At 37.5% G+C, this 17,157-nt stretch overlaps 4 protein-coding genes across 5 annotated transcripts; 3 read left to right on the forward strand and 1 right to left on the reverse strand.

Moving 5' to 3' along the window:
- The first annotated feature begins 1,787 nt into the window (after positions 1–1,787).
- LOC106650592 (cyclin-A1) lies at positions 1,788–7,836 on the forward strand. Of its 2 annotated transcripts, none has more exons than XM_014368702.2 (6): positions 1,788–2,993; positions 4,679–5,158; positions 5,228–5,451; positions 5,522–5,726; positions 5,797–6,044; positions 6,134–7,836. In XM_014368702.2, the coding sequence occupies exons 1-6, from the start codon at positions 2,823–2,825 to the stop codon at positions 6,204–6,206; spliced, it is 1,401 nt and encodes a 466-aa protein (XP_014224188.1). In that variant the 5' UTR covers positions 1,788–2,822; the 3' UTR covers positions 6,207–7,836. The 2 variants fall into 2 exon arrangements, with proteins under 2 accessions (XP_014224188.1, XP_023318144.1); XM_023462376.1 differs by lacking the exon at positions 1,788–2,993 and adding an exon at positions 3,533–3,767.
- Positions 7,837–8,711: 875 nt separating this feature from the next.
- On the reverse strand, positions 8,712–12,060 carry LOC106650310 (60S ribosomal protein L14-like). The gene is made up of 4 exons (XM_014368238.1): positions 12,049–12,060; positions 9,402–9,502; positions 9,008–9,203; positions 8,712–8,933 (listed from the first exon to the last, which is right to left on the reverse strand). The coding sequence occupies exons 1-4, from the start codon at positions 12,058–12,060 to the stop codon at positions 8,712–8,714; spliced, it is 531 nt and encodes a 176-aa protein (XP_014223724.1).
- LOC111694378 lies at positions 11,913–12,748 on the forward strand. The gene is made up of 2 exons (XM_023462324.1): positions 11,913–12,281; positions 12,540–12,748. Exons 1-2 carry the CDS (start codon positions 12,125–12,127, stop codon positions 12,746–12,748), a joined length of 366 nt encoding a protein of 121 aa, XP_023318092.1. The 5' UTR covers positions 11,913–12,124.
- LOC106650311 (glutamate receptor U1-like) lies at positions 12,614–15,650 on the forward strand. The gene is made up of 9 exons (XM_014368239.2): positions 12,614–12,700; positions 12,778–13,092; positions 13,645–13,760; positions 13,839–14,012; positions 14,285–14,508; positions 14,588–14,796; positions 14,941–15,215; positions 15,334–15,528; positions 15,604–15,650. Exons 2-9 carry the CDS (start codon positions 12,961–12,963, stop codon positions 15,632–15,634), a joined length of 1,356 nt encoding a protein of 451 aa, XP_014223725.1. The 5' UTR covers positions 12,614–12,700; positions 12,778–12,960; the 3' UTR covers positions 15,635–15,650.
- The last annotated feature ends 1,507 nt before the right edge of the window (positions 15,651–17,157 follow it).

The following is a 17,157-nucleotide window of genomic DNA, read 5'->3' on the forward strand; positions in this document are numbered from 1 at the left end:
AACATTTATATCTACGTTATATATGTTTTTATAAAAATTTTATTGGTTTTATTTATATTATTATTGATAATTTTCATTACAAAAAAATATTTTTTACTGCTTTTTTATTCAATAAAGGTAAATAAAAAAAATGTGAATCACTTTCTTTTACTTCGACTCGCCTTTTTGAAGTAAGCTTGAAGTATTGTTCTGAACATTTAGATATCATCGAAGTCTCGTGATTTCGTATCGCGAAGCCGCGTGGGAATGGCCTCACACGTGAAAGTAGCGCATGCATTAGGTATGCAATGAAACAATCCGATTCATTCATGCGGATATAAATCCACGCCCGATTTTACTTCGATAAATGCCTCGTTTAATCGGAGTTTGAACTTCAAAAGAATGTGTGAATAAAAACATAATAAAGCTTTTCACTGTATAAATTGAATATAATAATGAAGTATAATAAAGCACTAATGAAGATCTTCAAAATGTGAAGTCGGAGTTTCTAGTAAAAAAATTTGAACTTCATACTTCGATCGGGAAATTTGAGAATGACTCGCTACTTCCCCGCTGAAACGAATTCCGCCCATACATTTGGTGCCCCAGCTATGTATCATCGTTCCACTTATGTATCATTTGTTGACGTTTTATATATAGAACTCCGATTTCAAGTGCACGCGAGGCGTCGGAATACGTAATAGCATACGAGTATTTTTACATCATACGTTCGTAAGCGCTGAGAAGTGTGCAATGATAAGGAGGCCTACATCTTATGCGCATAATAAAGGTAAATATACAATGTGTATAGGTATATATGTAGGAACGTCAAACAATTGAGCATCCCCGTGTATATCATTGGGTTAAAAACATCGCTGTCCCCTTCACTTATTATATCATAAAATCATAACAGTTATATACGTTGCGGTCAACCTATATATGTTATACCTGTATAGATCCAAGCGTCATGTCTCTTACGCAAACCCATATGCAGTTAAATTCACCCATCCAAGTATATTTTGACCTCAAGTCGGTCTTCTCGGTACCAGTGTAAATTGCAGATCGCAGCCAGTGTATCCGTGCGTACCATCGGCGTATCCAGTATCATCATCGAACTCGCATACACATACAGACCGTAGGACTCGGTAAAAGGAGAGAAGGAGCAAAATCAAAAAAAGGCCAAAACGGAGCGATGTCAACAACCTCGGAAGGAACCCCCAAACGGCCCTACCGCTGCTGCATTTAGTTGCTACACACATATCGTATACCTTTACAGGAGCATTGCACAGTATATGTAGGTACACACCGGCAACCGGCCCAGAAAAGCCTAAATGCGTGCGTATACATCCGAGTTGGCTTTATACACATTATTATGATTATTGCCCTTGTTGTTATTATTATTATTGTTATGATTATACGTCGCGGGGCTATGCACCCCTCCTCGTTGAACATCATACCCATATACACGATGCATAGCTGCACAGCAGCAGCAGCAGCAGCAGACGTGCGTAGCAAAGAAGGAACATAATGTGTATAGTCCATCGCAATGTTTTACCCCTATGTAGAGAGTGTGGCGCGCAGCGAACGAACGAGCGAGAAAAAGCGAGCGCGAGAGAGGTGAGGGGCGATCGGCGCTCCATTGGCCCATTTAAAGGCAGACGCCCCGTCTCATTGGCCGAGGATTCAAAATGTAACCGCAACGGACAGCTGCGAGTCGTCTGTGCATTTTCAAAGGGCATATACATATATAAAGCACACACACATATGCGTGCAACGCGCGGGGCGCGCGCGGGCTCACACAGCAGTTTAACAGTCAAACTGTGAAGTAAGGACGGGCCGCTGCTGCAGCACGGGGCCAACTGTCGCCGCGGGAATTGCGCCGTTTCCAGTCGTCGTCGTATACATCGTCCGGTTAACATATAGCATTTAACTTATTGTAAAATATAGTTTTATATAGATAAAAACGCGCGCGCGTGACGACGGAGCAGAGAGGACTCGTCGAGGAAGCCACTATATACGTTATAAAAAGATTGTGCTGCTGCTGCTGCTGCTGCTGCTACTGCTATCGCTGCTGTGTAGTCAGTGTGTCATCTCGCAGGGCTGCCTCTCATCATCGTTGTGTTGTGTGTGTGTACATAATATATAATTCGTGTGCTGCCTGTAGTATCGTCATCGTCAACGTCGACGCCGTTTATTTAGAGTTCGTTGATGTCGTTGTGCCGCAACAAGGATTCATCCGCGATAAATATACCCATGTATCAGTCCTCTGAAAGATCGTCCCTCGTCTATTTCAGAGACACTTTAACCTAGATTTTTAATACATACGAGCGCGCCTGTTTACCCTCGTCATGATACGTTATTGAGCACGTCAAACTTTTTGGACGCAGACTCTCGCTCGCTACACTTTCAATATTCTTCTCTCTCTCTCTCTCTTTTTCGCTCTCGCTCTCGCTTTGTCGCACATTCTCGCGTAGCATGTGTGAGTACCAGACGAGAGCCTGTTGAACTATAGCAAAATCGTGCTGTTGCTGCTGCTACTGCTACTGCTGTGCCAGTCTGTCGTGCGTGTATAATCTTCTCGCGGCCTCTCTGCTCTCGCTCCGAAGTCAGCATCACGGCGTGCGAGAGGGCCCGACCTGTTCCAGTATTAGAAAAACAACGTCGTTGGTCGCGCCTGCACCAAAAGTTGATCCTCTCCTTTATCGGTACTCCGGCACACACACACACACACCTACCCACTCAACACAGACGCGCGCGCACACACACGCACGCATCGACCGACCAACAAGCTGGACAGATAGGCACGAAAAAATAAACATTCATAACAATATCCAACTACAGCAATGGCAACCACGAATGCGATGCGGCTGCACGAAGACCAGGAAAACCGCAGGATCCAGGGTGTCAACAAAGAGAACAACAAGCCTCATCAACAACAACAGCCCCAGCTGAAGCAACGTGCCGTGCTCGGTGTGCTCTCCAACAACTTCGTGCGGAATGGCAAGCCTACAGCGGTGAGTAAACGAGCTCGAGAGTCCTCGATGAAAGGCAACGTTTAGCGGGTTTAGTTTCAGTGACCTATCTACTTTTGGCCTCCGCGTACCTTGCTTGTATTAGCCCGAGAATAGACTTCTCCCATTAACCGCGATACTAACAGATATATTACATTTCTTTTCCCTGCTTATCTGTTTATTGATTGTCGAACTGGCATCGGCGATTACGCCAGAGATATACGGCCTCTATACAGCCACTGTGTATCTTGTCTTGTCTGGTAGTCTTCATCGAGTCGGCAAGTTTGCGACACAATAGTTTCGTCGAAAAGACGGTTGCTTAAATACGCGGAGCGCCCGTGTTTCGCACATTACACGTTTCACGTTGGGCACTGTGTGAAACTCTTTTTTTCGTCGCGAGTGCAACAATGATTAGGCCCGCGGCAAGCTACAAGCGAGTCGAGTCATGATACGGATCGCGGACTCTTGCCTGGCGAACGCGACCGGGAAAATCGAGGGGCATTTTATGTGACATATCGGGTAAACCACCATAACATCGTAATCCGGAGACTCGTCTGCCAAAATTATCTCGCTAATTCGGAGCTGCTTTTAAATCTTCGAACCAGCGAGTAGCCATTTTGGAAAATGGACTATCTGGTAGTATTGGCTAACGAGTCATGGCATGTGACTGCCTCGAAAGAGAGAGACAAGAAAGATTTCAACAGCGCCGCTGGTAGTGGTAGTGGTGGTGGTGGTGTTGTTGGTGGTAGTAGTGGTGGTTGTTGGACTAAGCAGGAGGTAAACACTAGTAATATATGCTGAAAGAGAAAAAAAGAGAGAAAAAGAATTGGCGCTACTTTTTTTCTCTCGATCAACGTTCGTAGGCTAGTTTATTAGTTCGTTTATTCGCAAAAAAAAAACTAAAATTAATTTATCTCGTAATGACGCTCACTCGCATATAAATATGTACGCATCGTACTTGACTCGACATTTTCATGCAGACAGGCATCCGCGTAGACACGTAAGAAGTCTAAACTCTAAACTATTTCGGAGCGCAGATGATACGAAAGAAATTCGATATAGCTCGCTGGGAGCGCGAGGATATGCACACGCTCGTGCACGTATTATACATGTGCAGCGCGTCGCGACCGTTGAGGATTCAAAAATGATGTGTCGCGCTCTTCGTCGAATCAACGCACGAGAGTCAATTCTATTTATAAACGCATAGATAATGTAACTAATCGGTAGAAAATCCTGGAGAAAAAAAGTGCGTCTGCTTCGCGAGACTCTCTTTTAGGGAACATGCTGAAATTGAAATTTTCTAACTGGTTAATGATTACGTATTCCCCCTCATGCGCAATATTTACGCGAGCCGTGAGAAACTGCCAAAGCTTGGAGGGAACAACTCCCCTCGGCCTGTCGTCGGTGTGAAACTCCTGTACTTTTACGCGCGAAGAACGATGCTTTTCTACCTCCTTCAATAGAATTACGTAGACCAGGTGTTATCAATTTTTTTTTTTTCGTAGCGTCAGATTATTTTTTTCATCACCTCGTTATAATTAAATGAGTATACTAATGCTGAAATTTTTACGTCATTATTATCGGTTTGCCGTTGCGCAATTAAGAAAGTTTTTGGATTTCACGCAATCGAGTTCAACGTCTTGCTCATAATTAGAAAGCAAAATGTGACTTATGATTTTTTTTTGTAGGACAAAGATGAAAAACCATTTGGAAAATCAAAAGCACCCAGTGTGTCCGCATATTCTGAACCTTTTCAAGTTTACACTGAACCCTATCAAGCTTATGTGGAAAAGAAGGAAGAACCAGCATTTGAAATATATGATGACACACAGCAAAATGAAGTCACTGAAATAAATACTGATAAACAAGATCTTGAAGACGATGAAGAGCTTGTTGTTCTGAAAGCAACTGAACCAACTGTCAAAGTTCTCCAAAGAGAAGGATTTGGGTGTTACAAACAATCTTCCATACAAGATGTTGTACAAGAATTTCGACCCGCTATTCAAGAAATTGAAGAATCGCAAGGAAATGCATTTGTACAAAAAGATACTCCAATGTCAGTGAGTTCAGAATGCTCAACAGACAAGAAAGAAAAATCAAGTAACAGTAACTTTTACGATGTTGATGAATACAGGGCTGATATTTATCAATATTTCCGGGATGTTGAAGTAAATTTATTTTTTACTTTGATTCTCAGAAAAAAATAATATTCTTAATAATGTGTAAATTTTTATTAGGTTCTACATAGGCCAAAACCTGGTTACATGAAAAAACAACCTGATATTAATCATTCGATGCGAACAATTCTAGTTGATTGGCTTGTAGAAGTTTCTGAAGAATATCGTTTACATACAGAAACATTGTACTTGGCTGTCTCCTATATAGATAGATTCTTATCATACATGAGTGTTGTTAGAGCCAAATTACAACTTGTTGGCACAGCTGCATTGTTTATTGCTGCGTAAGTTTGCTAAATCTTTATGTTTAAGCAGTTGAAATTTGCATCAATTAATAGAAATAATTTTCTCCAGCAAATATGAAGAAATATATCCCCCTGAAGTAACGGAATTTGTATACATCACTGATGATACTTACACTAAAAAGCAAGTATTAAGAATGGAGCATTTAATTTTAAGAGTATTGTCATTTGATTTGACAGTACCTACTCCTCTGGCATTTTTAATGGACTATTGTTTAAGCAATAATCTTTCTGATAAAGTTCAACACCTAGCAATGGTGAGATATAAAATTTTTTGCTTTATTGCTGTTATATATTTCAATGTTAACTTGATAATTTCTTTTATAGTACATTTGTGAATTGTCCTTACTGGACGCTGATCCATTCCTTCAGTTTGTACCCAGTCATTTAGCAGCAGCATCAATTGCTTTGGCAAGACACACTATGCGCCAAGAAATTTGGCCTCATGAACTTCAGTTATCAACAGGCTATGAATTAGATGAATTGAAACGTTGTATCAGATTTCTTCATACTTCATTCAAAACGGCCCCGCATCGGCCACAAACAGCCATTCAAGAAAAATATAAACATGCCAAGTCAGTATATTTCTATTTTTTTACTAGGTTACATTATTATTTTTATTTGAGTATGATAATTCAATGGCAAATCTTAAATTATATTTCAGGTATGGACACGTATCTATGATATTGCCGAGAAATACTGAGCCATTTGATTGGGAAGATTCTGAAAGTGCCTAAGTCTAGTATGTAATTAAAATTGGAATAGTCTACTTGTAATTTCATCGATCGTAGTGATGATAACGAACCTCCACTGAAAAAAGTCAAGAGTTCGTGCCAGATTTATTATAGGAGGGGATCCAGGGAAGACTGAAAAACTATTCCTATTTTACTTGAAACATGGTGCAGAATTCTTAGCACAATTTTAGTAATCAAAGTCGATCATTGCAAAAGAGTAATAACATATTAGATCGATTTTTATTTATGGAATTCTCTCTAAATAAGACTAAGGTGTGAGTGTAGTTGTCAGAACAAATTTTAAATCTTATACAGGGCTTCATCATTACATTAACGAGAGAAGCTCGTTTGTGTAACTCAGATTGAAATTTGTTGGATTTTTTCATGGTTACGACTTTTTACTACATATGGTTAAAGTCGAATTATTTTAGGTTGATATTAATACTCAAACATTCAAAATTAGTGCCCAGTAAATTTTTTAGCTTATTTTGACAAGCATTAAGATAGAACAAAATGTATGTTTTGTATTTGTACATGACAGTCGAGATTTTTGTGAAGTATTTTAAAGTTTTTGTGATAAAAATATGTCAGATATTATCCAAAAAACTAATTTGAATATCTAAAAAGTTTTATCAATTGACTCAAAATTTCACTTAAAATCCATGGAGAGTTTCACATTCTCTAAATTTTATATGTATTTTCAAACTCAAATTTTGTAGATTTTCAGTATGCCGAATGTAACTGAAATTTAATGTACTTCCAGTCAAATCGAATCGTTTTATTGATTAATAAGATGCATTTCAACTGCATAATTTGATATGAAAATTATACAATTAGTAATTTTGTATGTAGATTATCTTGTAAAACGTAGAAAAATTTTACTCTTGAAGCCTGCAGTTAAAACTGAGATTTTTATTAGTAATGAACTGCTTGCATTGAGTTATGTTGCAATCACAAGAAATTTGTAACGATTATTTTTAGGACACTTGAACATTTTACTTTTGTGAAATTTGAATACTTAAATTATTTATAAGATACCCTTGATTATTATATGCCATTTCTTTCTTTTGTTGATACTTTTTGTAATATTTTATATGAAATGCCATCTTAATGAATTTAAACATATGGATATGATATGAATAAACATATCTTTAAACTTTATGTTCATTAAGGAACTTACTGTTTACAGTCATATTGCTATAGCCATCAGTAGATAGTATGTGATTCATTTTTATTTTTATACATACAAATCTTAATCTTACTATCTCGCGTATTAATATTTTTTATTATTAAATAGGTCTTTTATAGTCCTGTAAACTTGTAAGTTTTGAGACGTGCCTGAAAAATTGTATAAATGAACGGTATCTGTTGAGTCTAACTGAAATCGCATGAATGTTTTTTTACTATGTAAGTATAAATTTGAATCTTAAAATCAATAAAAAATTTACGAACGACAGACTTCCCTTCGTTTATTAGTTGATTAAATAAGGATTTGTAATCTATTATAGAAGGGAATCACGTTTTAAAATAAAGTTAATGTAAGTGACGTTTGTTTGAAAAATTGAGAAAAAATTGTGTATACCAAAGTCTGTCCCGACGAAATATAATGAACTATTTCATTGGAATTTGGAAATAAGTTAATTTTTTTGTTAACGTTCAAAACCCTTCACACTTTAACAATAAGTTATGTTTTACTATTATCATGTATCAATTTTACGTACACTTGTAACATAGAGAAGAGTGCCTAGCGCTTCATTTAACAAATTAGCCAGTGCGAAGTAGCAACTTATTATGGTCGTCCAGCGAAAAAGCGATTTGCTTCTACAGGAACTTGTTTCTACATTCATTTATAATCTATTATAGATACTGTGTTAGGAAACAATTTTTAGATCAGACCAATATTTTTATGGACTATTGACAATTACTCACACATTGTCTACATTAATAGAATTTTCAGACAAACTAAAATGGTGTTCTTCATTGAAATAAAAGATTAAAACTAATTTAACAGTGATGCAGCACTGTTTTAGATGAAATTATTTATTCAAAATTACTATTTTTGCTTTGCTCATTTCAATAATATAATAGAAATCAGTTTTCAATTATTTTTGAAAACTGATTTTCAAATTTAAAATCAGTGTTTCAAATTAAAAATTTAAAACTAGTATACAAAAGTGAAAAAATATTTTAAAAAAAGCAATACAATTACGTGGCTATTGGTTAGCCATGAATGCCAAGACAGATGCTACTTCTTGGATTATTAATACTATGATTCTTTACACACATTCGCTTAATCAAAATTTCAACTGGTACATTGATAAATTTCAATTTGTATTGTCTATAATAAATTTTAGTTAAAATAATGAACATCAAAATAAATAGTGAAAGTAATTTCTAAAATCACGTGAGAAATTTATTATAGCTGTTAGTAGAACTATAATTATTATAATAATTGTTATATAGTTTTAATAACATTTATTGATTTCTTTATGAAATCATCTCAATTTTTCAATCACATAAAAAATAAACTCCAGGATAATCATCGAACTCGTTGCATAATATACTATCATCTTCATATCTACGAAACAATTGTTTTTTAGCTAATTTTTTATTTGATTTGAACTTCTTAGTACCCTTCTTTAATTCGTAGGAAGCTTCTGTACGAAGTGCATTTCTCACACGTTTCGCTTTTCTCAATTTAAAGCGATCATAATCGCTAAGGACAGCTCGCTGAAATTAATGATCCAAAAATTAATTTGTTAATTGAGAAGCTATAACGAGAGTGATTGAAATATTGATAAAACCTTTTCTTTGGCAGCTACTTTTTTGGCCCACACAGTGACTTGCCACTTTTTTTCAATTTTCTCCCTTTCCCAAGCCTTTCTTACCACTCGTGTAGGTCCAGTGAATAGGATCTTCAATCTAAATTTGGTGAGGTGCAAATCGTTCAAACACATTTGACCTCTTGGAATTTTAGCTGCTGGCCCATCAACTAAAACCTGTAAAAATCTCATTAATGCATACGGAACAAGAATAAATATTCAATTTTAAAATTGAATTTTAGAAAAAAAGCATCGTTAAGTATCAGCTGGCAATTCCTGTCAAGAATTTGGTATCATCATAATGCTGTGTTTTTGAATAAAATGATTACAATAATCGGTTACAGTTGTATCATAAAATCATAAAATTCTGCTCTTTCTGTTCTGGTCGATGACATCAACAATGCCAACAAGCTTGCCTTTGTTGGGCCCATTGCTAACATAGGCCACCCTGCCACTTTGAACAAATCGTTTGAAAGGCTGTTCAGACACAATCAAAACATTAATTATTCCCCAATATGTACTTTTATAATGATAATATGAATTAGTTGATATCGTGTGTACTGAATTAATACGTAATGAATGCAATTTGTATAATACACAAAAATAATGAAATAACAATTATTGAACCAACTAACAAGGAGAGCCTTTCATCTCCAGATCACCGATAGTTAGTTTGATCCAATGGGCCCTTCAACAACATTTTTAAGCATGACATAGTTTTTAATATTATTTAATGTTAATAAATACCATATAATAGCGTATTATGGTATCAGGTTAAAACAGTCAAGTCTAACTGACTGAAAAGTATTGGTACTTTAGCTTTTTTAAATCTTGAATACTTGTTTAAAAAATAAACACTCTGGTGCAATTGGTATACTGTATAAGTTTTAAAGACCGTAACTTTTTGAGCTAAAATTAACGAACTTTACGATAAATATTGATGCAAAAGATGTTAAAAAAAGTCTTTGATACATCATCATTGATGAGGTAATCTGACATTCAAAACATATGGAAATCACTTCAATTAAGAGTCAGAAATGGGTGAAAAATAAGGAACAGTGAGTTTAATGATATAAAGATTTTTTCCGTTTTTTGCATCAATATTTATAGCTAAATTCGTTAATTTTAGTTCAAAAAGTCATGCTATTTAAAACTTGCACAGTATATAAATTGGGCTTATTATTATTCAAAAACAGGAGCGCAAAAATTACCATTTTCCAAGTTGCTAAAAGAAAAAACAGTTATTTGTCATCTGTGACGACTGTTGAAAATGGCGTATTTTTCTGAAGGTAATTAGCTCCAAGTACAGTCACACTTCAAAAAACTTATGTTTCGCGCTTTAATGTACAACTGATGAAATTCTATCTGTTAAATAGATTTTTGCATCATTTGTTCTAAAAACTTAGGGTAAAACCAAACACCAGATTGATGTCGGTCACGAATTAAAATTAAAACATGCTTGTAAAAATACTTTCTTAGATAAATCAATTCAGCATATACTAAAATACAGCAAATACCAAATAGTAATTATTGTTAGTTTTCATGATTAATTAGACTTAGAACGTTAATAATCATTAAAATGTAAAAAATACAGTTTTACGTTATAGTGTCCAATAACTTGGCGAAAGTTAAAATTCTGAGTTTTAACCATCGGTCACTAACTAGTCGATAACTGCTAAGGTTTACTATTGAAATAGTAATGAATTAAAATAGTAACATACCCTTCAAGTCATCGACGTGAACATTATCGAGAACTCAATTTTAATCTACGTTTAATCACCGGATATAGGGCACATCGGGGACATATGCTTGAACAAAGGTTCTACCGATAAATGGGATGCTGATGTGCAATATAGCATTAATTTGAATTTAGGTGAAATCGTAAAATATTGACGGAGTTTGTGTATAAAAGGTGAGGAAAAGAGTTTTTTAAATTTCGTAGCATACTCCGATAATTGCAGAAGTCTTCATTGTGAACAAATGGTTTGTGACAACTCGAGGGCTTTAATACGATCATGTACCAATTTTATGTTTTAATTGAGATTACTCGTATCTCAAAATGATTTGTCACAGGTATACTTGAAGAAAAATGGCATACACTCGAAGGGTTTACTCCGATAATGTATACTTCATTTATGTATCTATTGAAGTCACTTATATGAAAAAATTAGTGTCAATTGTCACATTTAAAGGATTTGCTCCAATTATGCAGTATGTTTACTCGACGTTTGAGATAGCTTTGGCATTCAAATAAGGCAGTTAAATAAGCTATAGCTTTTGTCACAGAAAAAGCATTTGTACATTTATAATGAAGAACACAAATTTGATGCGTGTGAGCTCAATGATGGCTCACGATAATCTTTGGTTCAATATCTTCATCTTCACATTTTATGCAAAGCAATTGAGATAATTGGAAGAAGAGCAAGTTTGAATTTCTATTGTTCAAGTGCTAGGGTAGATACTGACGGTGTACTTCACAAACACAGGAATAGGTTCAAATACTTTAGGTCAGTAATTTTTCATATTCATTGGGAATATATTTCTATCATTGGTGACTTTTTCAATGACGAAAAATTAAAATAGATTCGATTGGGAAAATATCCATCTATCTGATAAAAATAAACGTTACCGTCGATAATAACACGAATTATTTTGCTTTTTGAATATAATGAAGCGTATCGCTAAATCTGAATAGACGATTCGGATAAAAAATGCAGCTATTCAGAGTAATTGAAAAATGTTTACCTTGTGGCGCGCAGTTATAACGACTCGTTGCATCGTAATAACATGGAAAAGTGTATGTAAGAATAAAAAAGGCCAGTTAGCAATCGTCGCTTATTATTATTATGCGAACGCTTCGTTGACGTATCGTATCAGATCCATTATTTTCCACGATAGTCTCGATAAACCAGATATTACGGTCGGACCCATTCATTATCTCGAGTCTCGTCGAGTTTTTGCGCGGTAATCGCGTGCGAGTCGCATGTACGCAAAAAATTGACCGGGTATCTTTGAATGTTTACCCTGAACACCATTTTCGAAAAATATAACTAGGATTTTACTGTGAAATAGATAAAAAAATTAATCTAGCGAAGAACTATGTCGTTGTCTTGGACGCTTATCGTTATCGGAATTTTCACGAGTTTGGTTGGTGCCCACGAAATCACCGAATCGATTGCTCACCTCGTTGTGGACACCATTGCCGCCTTCTTATTTCCTGCCACGACTCTTAGTACCATAATGTGTGCTAAAACAGGTATACGACTCGTGAGGAAATAACATAACTTAAAATTACTTTAAATTTTCGAATTCAGACTGTAGTGTTCATGTGTATATTGATAGTTTAATGCGAAAAGTCGATCAGTGCGTAGGTCGGTACTGATGCGAAATTATATATTTTTCGAGCTTGTAAAGTAAACTAGGCATTATTGATTTTCGCATGCAGAGAAAAACATTTCAATCACAAATAGCACAATCTAATAACATAAGTAAATCTTATCCATTGAAATTTTAGAGAACGCCGTTGTTTTATCCAAAATATTATCAAAAAATGGCATAGCTAATAATAGAGTGGAGTTTGACCGATTTTCCAATGAAATTGACAAATCTACGTGGCACAAATTGACGTTTTTCCTCGATTTGAATTGTTCAGAGGCATCAGACGTTTTGAAAAAAGTACGATCGACGAAGCGAGCTGTTCGTTTTAGCGTAACGCACACATGATGATGCATCGAGAAATTTTTGTCACGCAGGCAAACGATTCCGGACTCTTCTCCGGACCCATCAAGTGGTTAATCTTTCGAGACATAGGAAGCGAGGAGTACGACTTGTCCGAAATTTTCGGTGACTTGGGCGTTTTCGCCGACAGCGAGATCTTGATTCTCCAGAGGATATCGGACGATCGAGCGTCGATTTCGTCGCTTTACAGACCAAGCATGGCGCGAGGCATCAAGGTGGAGAGTCGCGGAAACTGGATAAGTGGCGAGGGAATTCGCGTGTACGATCGTCACGTCGCTTCGCTCAGACGTAGAGATCTGCAGAAGATCCAACTGAAGACGACGATTGTTGTAAGCCCGCTGCTTGCAATGATCCAGTGAATGAGATAAACTTTTGCTTTTTTGTTTTTTTTTTTCGTTAAAATCGATGAATGAAAAGGCGACTCTTGAAGATCTTTGTAATACACGATACGAATTGAATTTTGATCTTTGATAATTATTGAGTGTACAATTTTTAATTGCAATTATTTTAAAAATTACAGGAAAAATGCTCTCTGAATCAAAAGTTATTAATAAATCACTGGATAGAAAGTAAATGTAAAAATTTTTAATCACAGGAAAAATGCTCTCTGAATCAAAAGTTATTAATAAATCACTGGATAGAAAGTAAATGTAAAAATTTTTAATCACGCTTTTTTATGAAGCTTTAAAAAAAATTTTCAGTTACCGTGTTAGAAAAAACCGTTGAAGCATTTTTGATAATTTGAATGATATGATCTTGTGAAATAAATGAAACTGAATATAACCTCGAGACAAAGTTCTTCTGTAAAAAAGCATTGAGAAAAGACTCGCGTTTTTATACACTTATTCTTTTTAAAATTTTACTTTGTAATGCGAGCACAGGTAACGAATCCCGACACGCTGAATCATTTGACGGATTATCGTGACGTACACGTGGACACGATCACCAAGTCGAATTACTTCTGGCTCAATCATCTCGCTTCGGCTATGAACGCTACGTAAGCGCACCCAGTGTTTATTAATACATAAATATCATATTCGGGTTTACGTCAATGCAATCGTTTCTATACACACAGGCTGGCTTATAATGTGGTAAACAGCTGGGGCTACCGCGACAAGAGCAACGGCTCTTGGAGCGGCATGATGGGCCACTTGAGCCGCAAAGAGATCGACATTGGCGGCACCTGCATGTTTCTCACGGCCGACCGAATGGACAATGTCACGTACATACCCCTGGCCACGCCGACCAGGTAAAACAAAGCTTTCAACTCGTTTAATGTATTGCCGCGATGTGGCGACGAAGGCAATCTCGAAACGACAAAGTGCTTCAGAGTAAATCTCTTGACGTCGATGTTGTTTTATCTTTAACGAAATAGTCGGAGACGATCTCATTCGAAAAGTCATTTTTCCCTAGCGTAATTATGTTATACGCTTATTTTGATAAAATTAAATTTTCAATTTTTATGAAAGGAGCCACGTATCCTGTCCGTTATTTTCGAGTAAAAGATTGTCTCGCGCACAGGCTGGCTTTCATATTTCGTCAACCACCCCTGTCGTTCGTGAGCAACCTGTTCACTCTGCCGTTCCGTCGATCCGTCTGGATAGCCATTGGGATTTTGCTGTCGGTCATCGTGCTGATGCTGCTGCTGGCCTCTCGCTGGGAATGGTTGACCAAGCAGACGCACGCCAGCGAGCCGACCCTCAGCGACAATCTGCTGCTCGTGATCGGTGCTGTGGCTCAACAGGGTACACGAATAAATAAAATTGCTTCTCTCGCCTCTTCGTGCATAGTTACAATTTCGAGCGAGCCGAATCACGATCGCAGGTTTCGGATTCAATCCGCTCACCGTACCGTCGAGGATCGTCTTGTTGATGCTGCTGCTGGCGGTGCTGAATCTCTACGCCTCGTACACGGCCAACATAGTCGCCTTGCTGCAGTCCACCACCAATTCCATACAAACGCTCAGGGACCTACTGGAGAGCCCGATCAAATGCGGCGCTCAAGATATCGTCTACAATCGTCACTACTTCAAGGTTTACAATTGCGTCTTTGATAAAATGTATTCGATGAACAACCGTTTTTCGTTGAGCCCCTGAACAGTCCCCCTAAAAAATTATTGTTCATTGGTTCCCTCCCATAAACGAGCGTTGCTCATTGACTCCCGTTGGTATGAGTAGCTGGAAAGGGACCCGATCAGGCGGCGCATCATCGATCAGAAAATCGTCCCGAAGAGCGGCAAGTCCAACTGGATGACGGCCGAGGAGGGCATCGGTGAAGTGAGGCGGGGCTTCTTCGCCTTCTTCATGGAGATCGGGCCCGCTTACAGGATCATACAGGAGACGTTCGAGGAGGACGAGAAGTGCGGCTTCCGCGAGATGTACTTCATCGAGCACTTCGATCCCATGTTCACGGTGATCAAGCAGTCGCCTTATCTGGAGATCATCCGAGTCAAGTAAAACATGCATGCACGAATTGTATATTATGTAGTTTGGATTGTATTGTACGTTAAAGTACGACAAAGCGAGACGCGCACCATACACATATAATATACATACCATGAAATGCCACAGCGCCTTGAAAATCGAGGAGTCGGGCCTCAAGTCACGAGAGATGTCGAAATTTTACACGAAGCGACCACCCTGCAACGGGCGCAGCAAATTCATCAGCGTCGGCCTAAACGAGTGTTACTTTGCATTCTACACAATAGCCTGCGGTTTGCTTCTCGCTCTCGGTCTCCTTGTCCTCGAGTTGCTCTGGATGAAATGGTACGAGAATTACGTGCATAACAATAATATATTATGTCAAGCATGTGCTCGGAGGCCCCTCTCTGGTTTTTGCAGGGGATCGGTGCAGCGTAAAATCAGCGAGTGACACGACCCGACTGCTGAAATAATTCAGCATTGTAATTGACATTCTTGTCTATAAATTTCACGTCACGATTACGACTAAACGTGTAGAGAACATTTTTTTTTGTACCTCAAGTGCACCTGTTTTAACAAGAAGTATCACACATCTCGCGTGAGCATCTATCGTATCTTTTCGAGATGACGCGTGCGTGCGTTTGCCGTAAAGGCACGTGGCGAATCCGGAGTTTCAGGCTTCCGGAATACCTTGAATAACCCAATGCTCTCTCTCTCTCTCTCTCTCTCTTCTTTTTTGCCCTTGTTCTGTAAGCAGGCTGAATCATAGTTGACTGCGTACGCGTGCAGTAATATGCGTCGCACGCGCGAGCTTAATCTCCCTCGCAGAATACGAGCGCAGCCGAGGCAGTAAAAGTCCGGCGAGCGGTGCAACTAAAAATACAATAAAAGACGATAAGAAACGTGGGTGAGAGAAGGGTGGGAGGGGGGAAGCTGCACGGGCACGCCACGAGCATGCCCCCTTGTAAAATTAGCATAGCATGGCAATTTAATCTTTTTTCCGCGTGCGCATACAGTCTCTTCTCTATATCAAACGTGGCCCATCTTTTTCATTGCGCTGCAAGCCAAGAGCGATCGCGAGAATCCATCTCTCGTCTTGGAAGTAATAACCGCGAGGAGCATACGTATGTATAAATCGGAGAAGTGAGACGCGTAGACGCCAAAGATGCTTCGGCTTGTGCTGCGAGCGAATTAGTCATTGTGTTTCATGTGTTCAAGGGTCATGTTCTTTTCTTTCTCTTTCATATTTGATCTTGACTCGACAATTGATTCAAGTGTATTTTCGCCTCGTATATGAGACATTTTTCCTACATTTTCCCTAATTTGAAATAATTTTTAATTAATATATTATTGAATTGGCTGACCTATAATACGCATATTTATCAAAAAATATACGCGCAGTTATACAAGCATTAACGTATAATTTAGCTATTACAAATTCCACATTCCCATTGAAAAATTGTAGATGTAATGCAGGAAAATGTAAGGATTAATATTTCAAAATTCATTTTTTATTGTTACAAGATTTATGATAATTAAAGGGATCATATTTAACTATGAATGTTCCATTGATAAATGTAGTATTGTATATTCGCAAGCGGCAATTTTTTTTAATAAGTACAAACATAACAAATTTTCGATACTAATTATTAACAAAATTAATTTTGTTTAAATTTTATCTCTTGATATTAGTGCAATTTTTGCACAATAGAATCCTATGCATAGGATCTGGTTGTAGTATATTCCACGTTTAAGGGTGGTCGCAATCCAATCCAGCATTTATCACTGTTAACAGACGCATCGGTGATCGTTTTAATTTAACATTAAAAAAGCATGTCATGAGCGATCGCAGTGTAGTTTTTCGCAATATAATATTGAAATCTGTCTCCAATACAATGTCGTCGTCATCGTCGTCATTTTTATGCGGCTAAAATTGTGGCGTAAAAAAAATATCATCACATCGCAAGTTTATAA

Source organism: Trichogramma pretiosum, unplaced genomic scaffold (assembly GCF_000599845.2).
Source record: "Trichogramma pretiosum strain Unisexual culture from Peru unplaced genomic scaffold, Tpre_2.0 scaffold3, whole genome shotgun sequence".
Lineage (NCBI taxonomy): Eukaryota > Metazoa > Arthropoda > Insecta > Hymenoptera > Trichogrammatidae > Trichogramma > Trichogramma pretiosum.

What these genes read in the sequence shown, in the direction of transcription:
- LOC106650310 (XM_014368238.1), bottom strand. An exon ending in GATGTCATCGACCAGAACAG is followed by an intron (nt 9,204 to 9,401) that starts AAAGAGCAGAAT and finishes GAGATTTTTACA; the next exon opens with GGTTTTAGTTGATGGGCCAG. An exon ending in AAGTAGCTGCCAAAGAAAAG is followed by an intron (nt 8,934 to 9,007) that starts GTTTTATCAATA and finishes CATTAATTTCAG; the next exon opens with CGAGCTGTCCTTAGCGATTA.
- LOC106650311 (XM_014368239.2), top strand. Translation starts at nt 12,961, where the DNA reads ATGGCGCGAGGCATCAAGGTGGAGAGTCGCGGAAACTGGATAAGTGGC. An exon ending in GCTTCGGCTATGAACGCTAC is followed by an intron (nt 13,761 to 13,838) that starts GTAAGCGCACCC and finishes CTATACACACAG; the next exon opens with GCTGGCTTATAATGTGGTAA. An exon ending in CCCCTGGCCACGCCGACCAG is followed by an intron (nt 14,013 to 14,284) that starts GTAAAACAAAGC and finishes TCTCGCGCACAG; the next exon opens with GCTGGCTTTCATATTTCGTC.
- LOC111694378 (XM_023462324.1), top strand. Translation starts at nt 12,125, where the DNA reads ATGTCGTTGTCTTGGACGCTTATCGTTATCGGAATTTTCACGAGTTTG. An exon ending in CATAATGTGTGCTAAAACAG is followed by an intron (nt 12,282 to 12,539) that starts GTATACGACTCG and finishes TTGAAATTTTAG; the next exon opens with AGAACGCCGTTGTTTTATCC.
- LOC106650592 (XM_014368702.2), top strand. Translation starts at nt 2,823, where the DNA reads ATGGCAACCACGAATGCGATGCGGCTGCACGAAGACCAGGAAAACCGC. An exon ending in GGAATGGCAAGCCTACAGCG is followed by an intron (nt 2,994 to 4,678) that starts GTGAGTAAACGA and finishes TTTTTTTTGTAG; the next exon opens with GACAAAGATGAAAAACCATT. An exon ending in AATATTTCCGGGATGTTGAA is followed by an intron (nt 5,159 to 5,227) that starts GTAAATTTATTT and finishes AATTTTTATTAG; the next exon opens with GTTCTACATAGGCCAAAACC.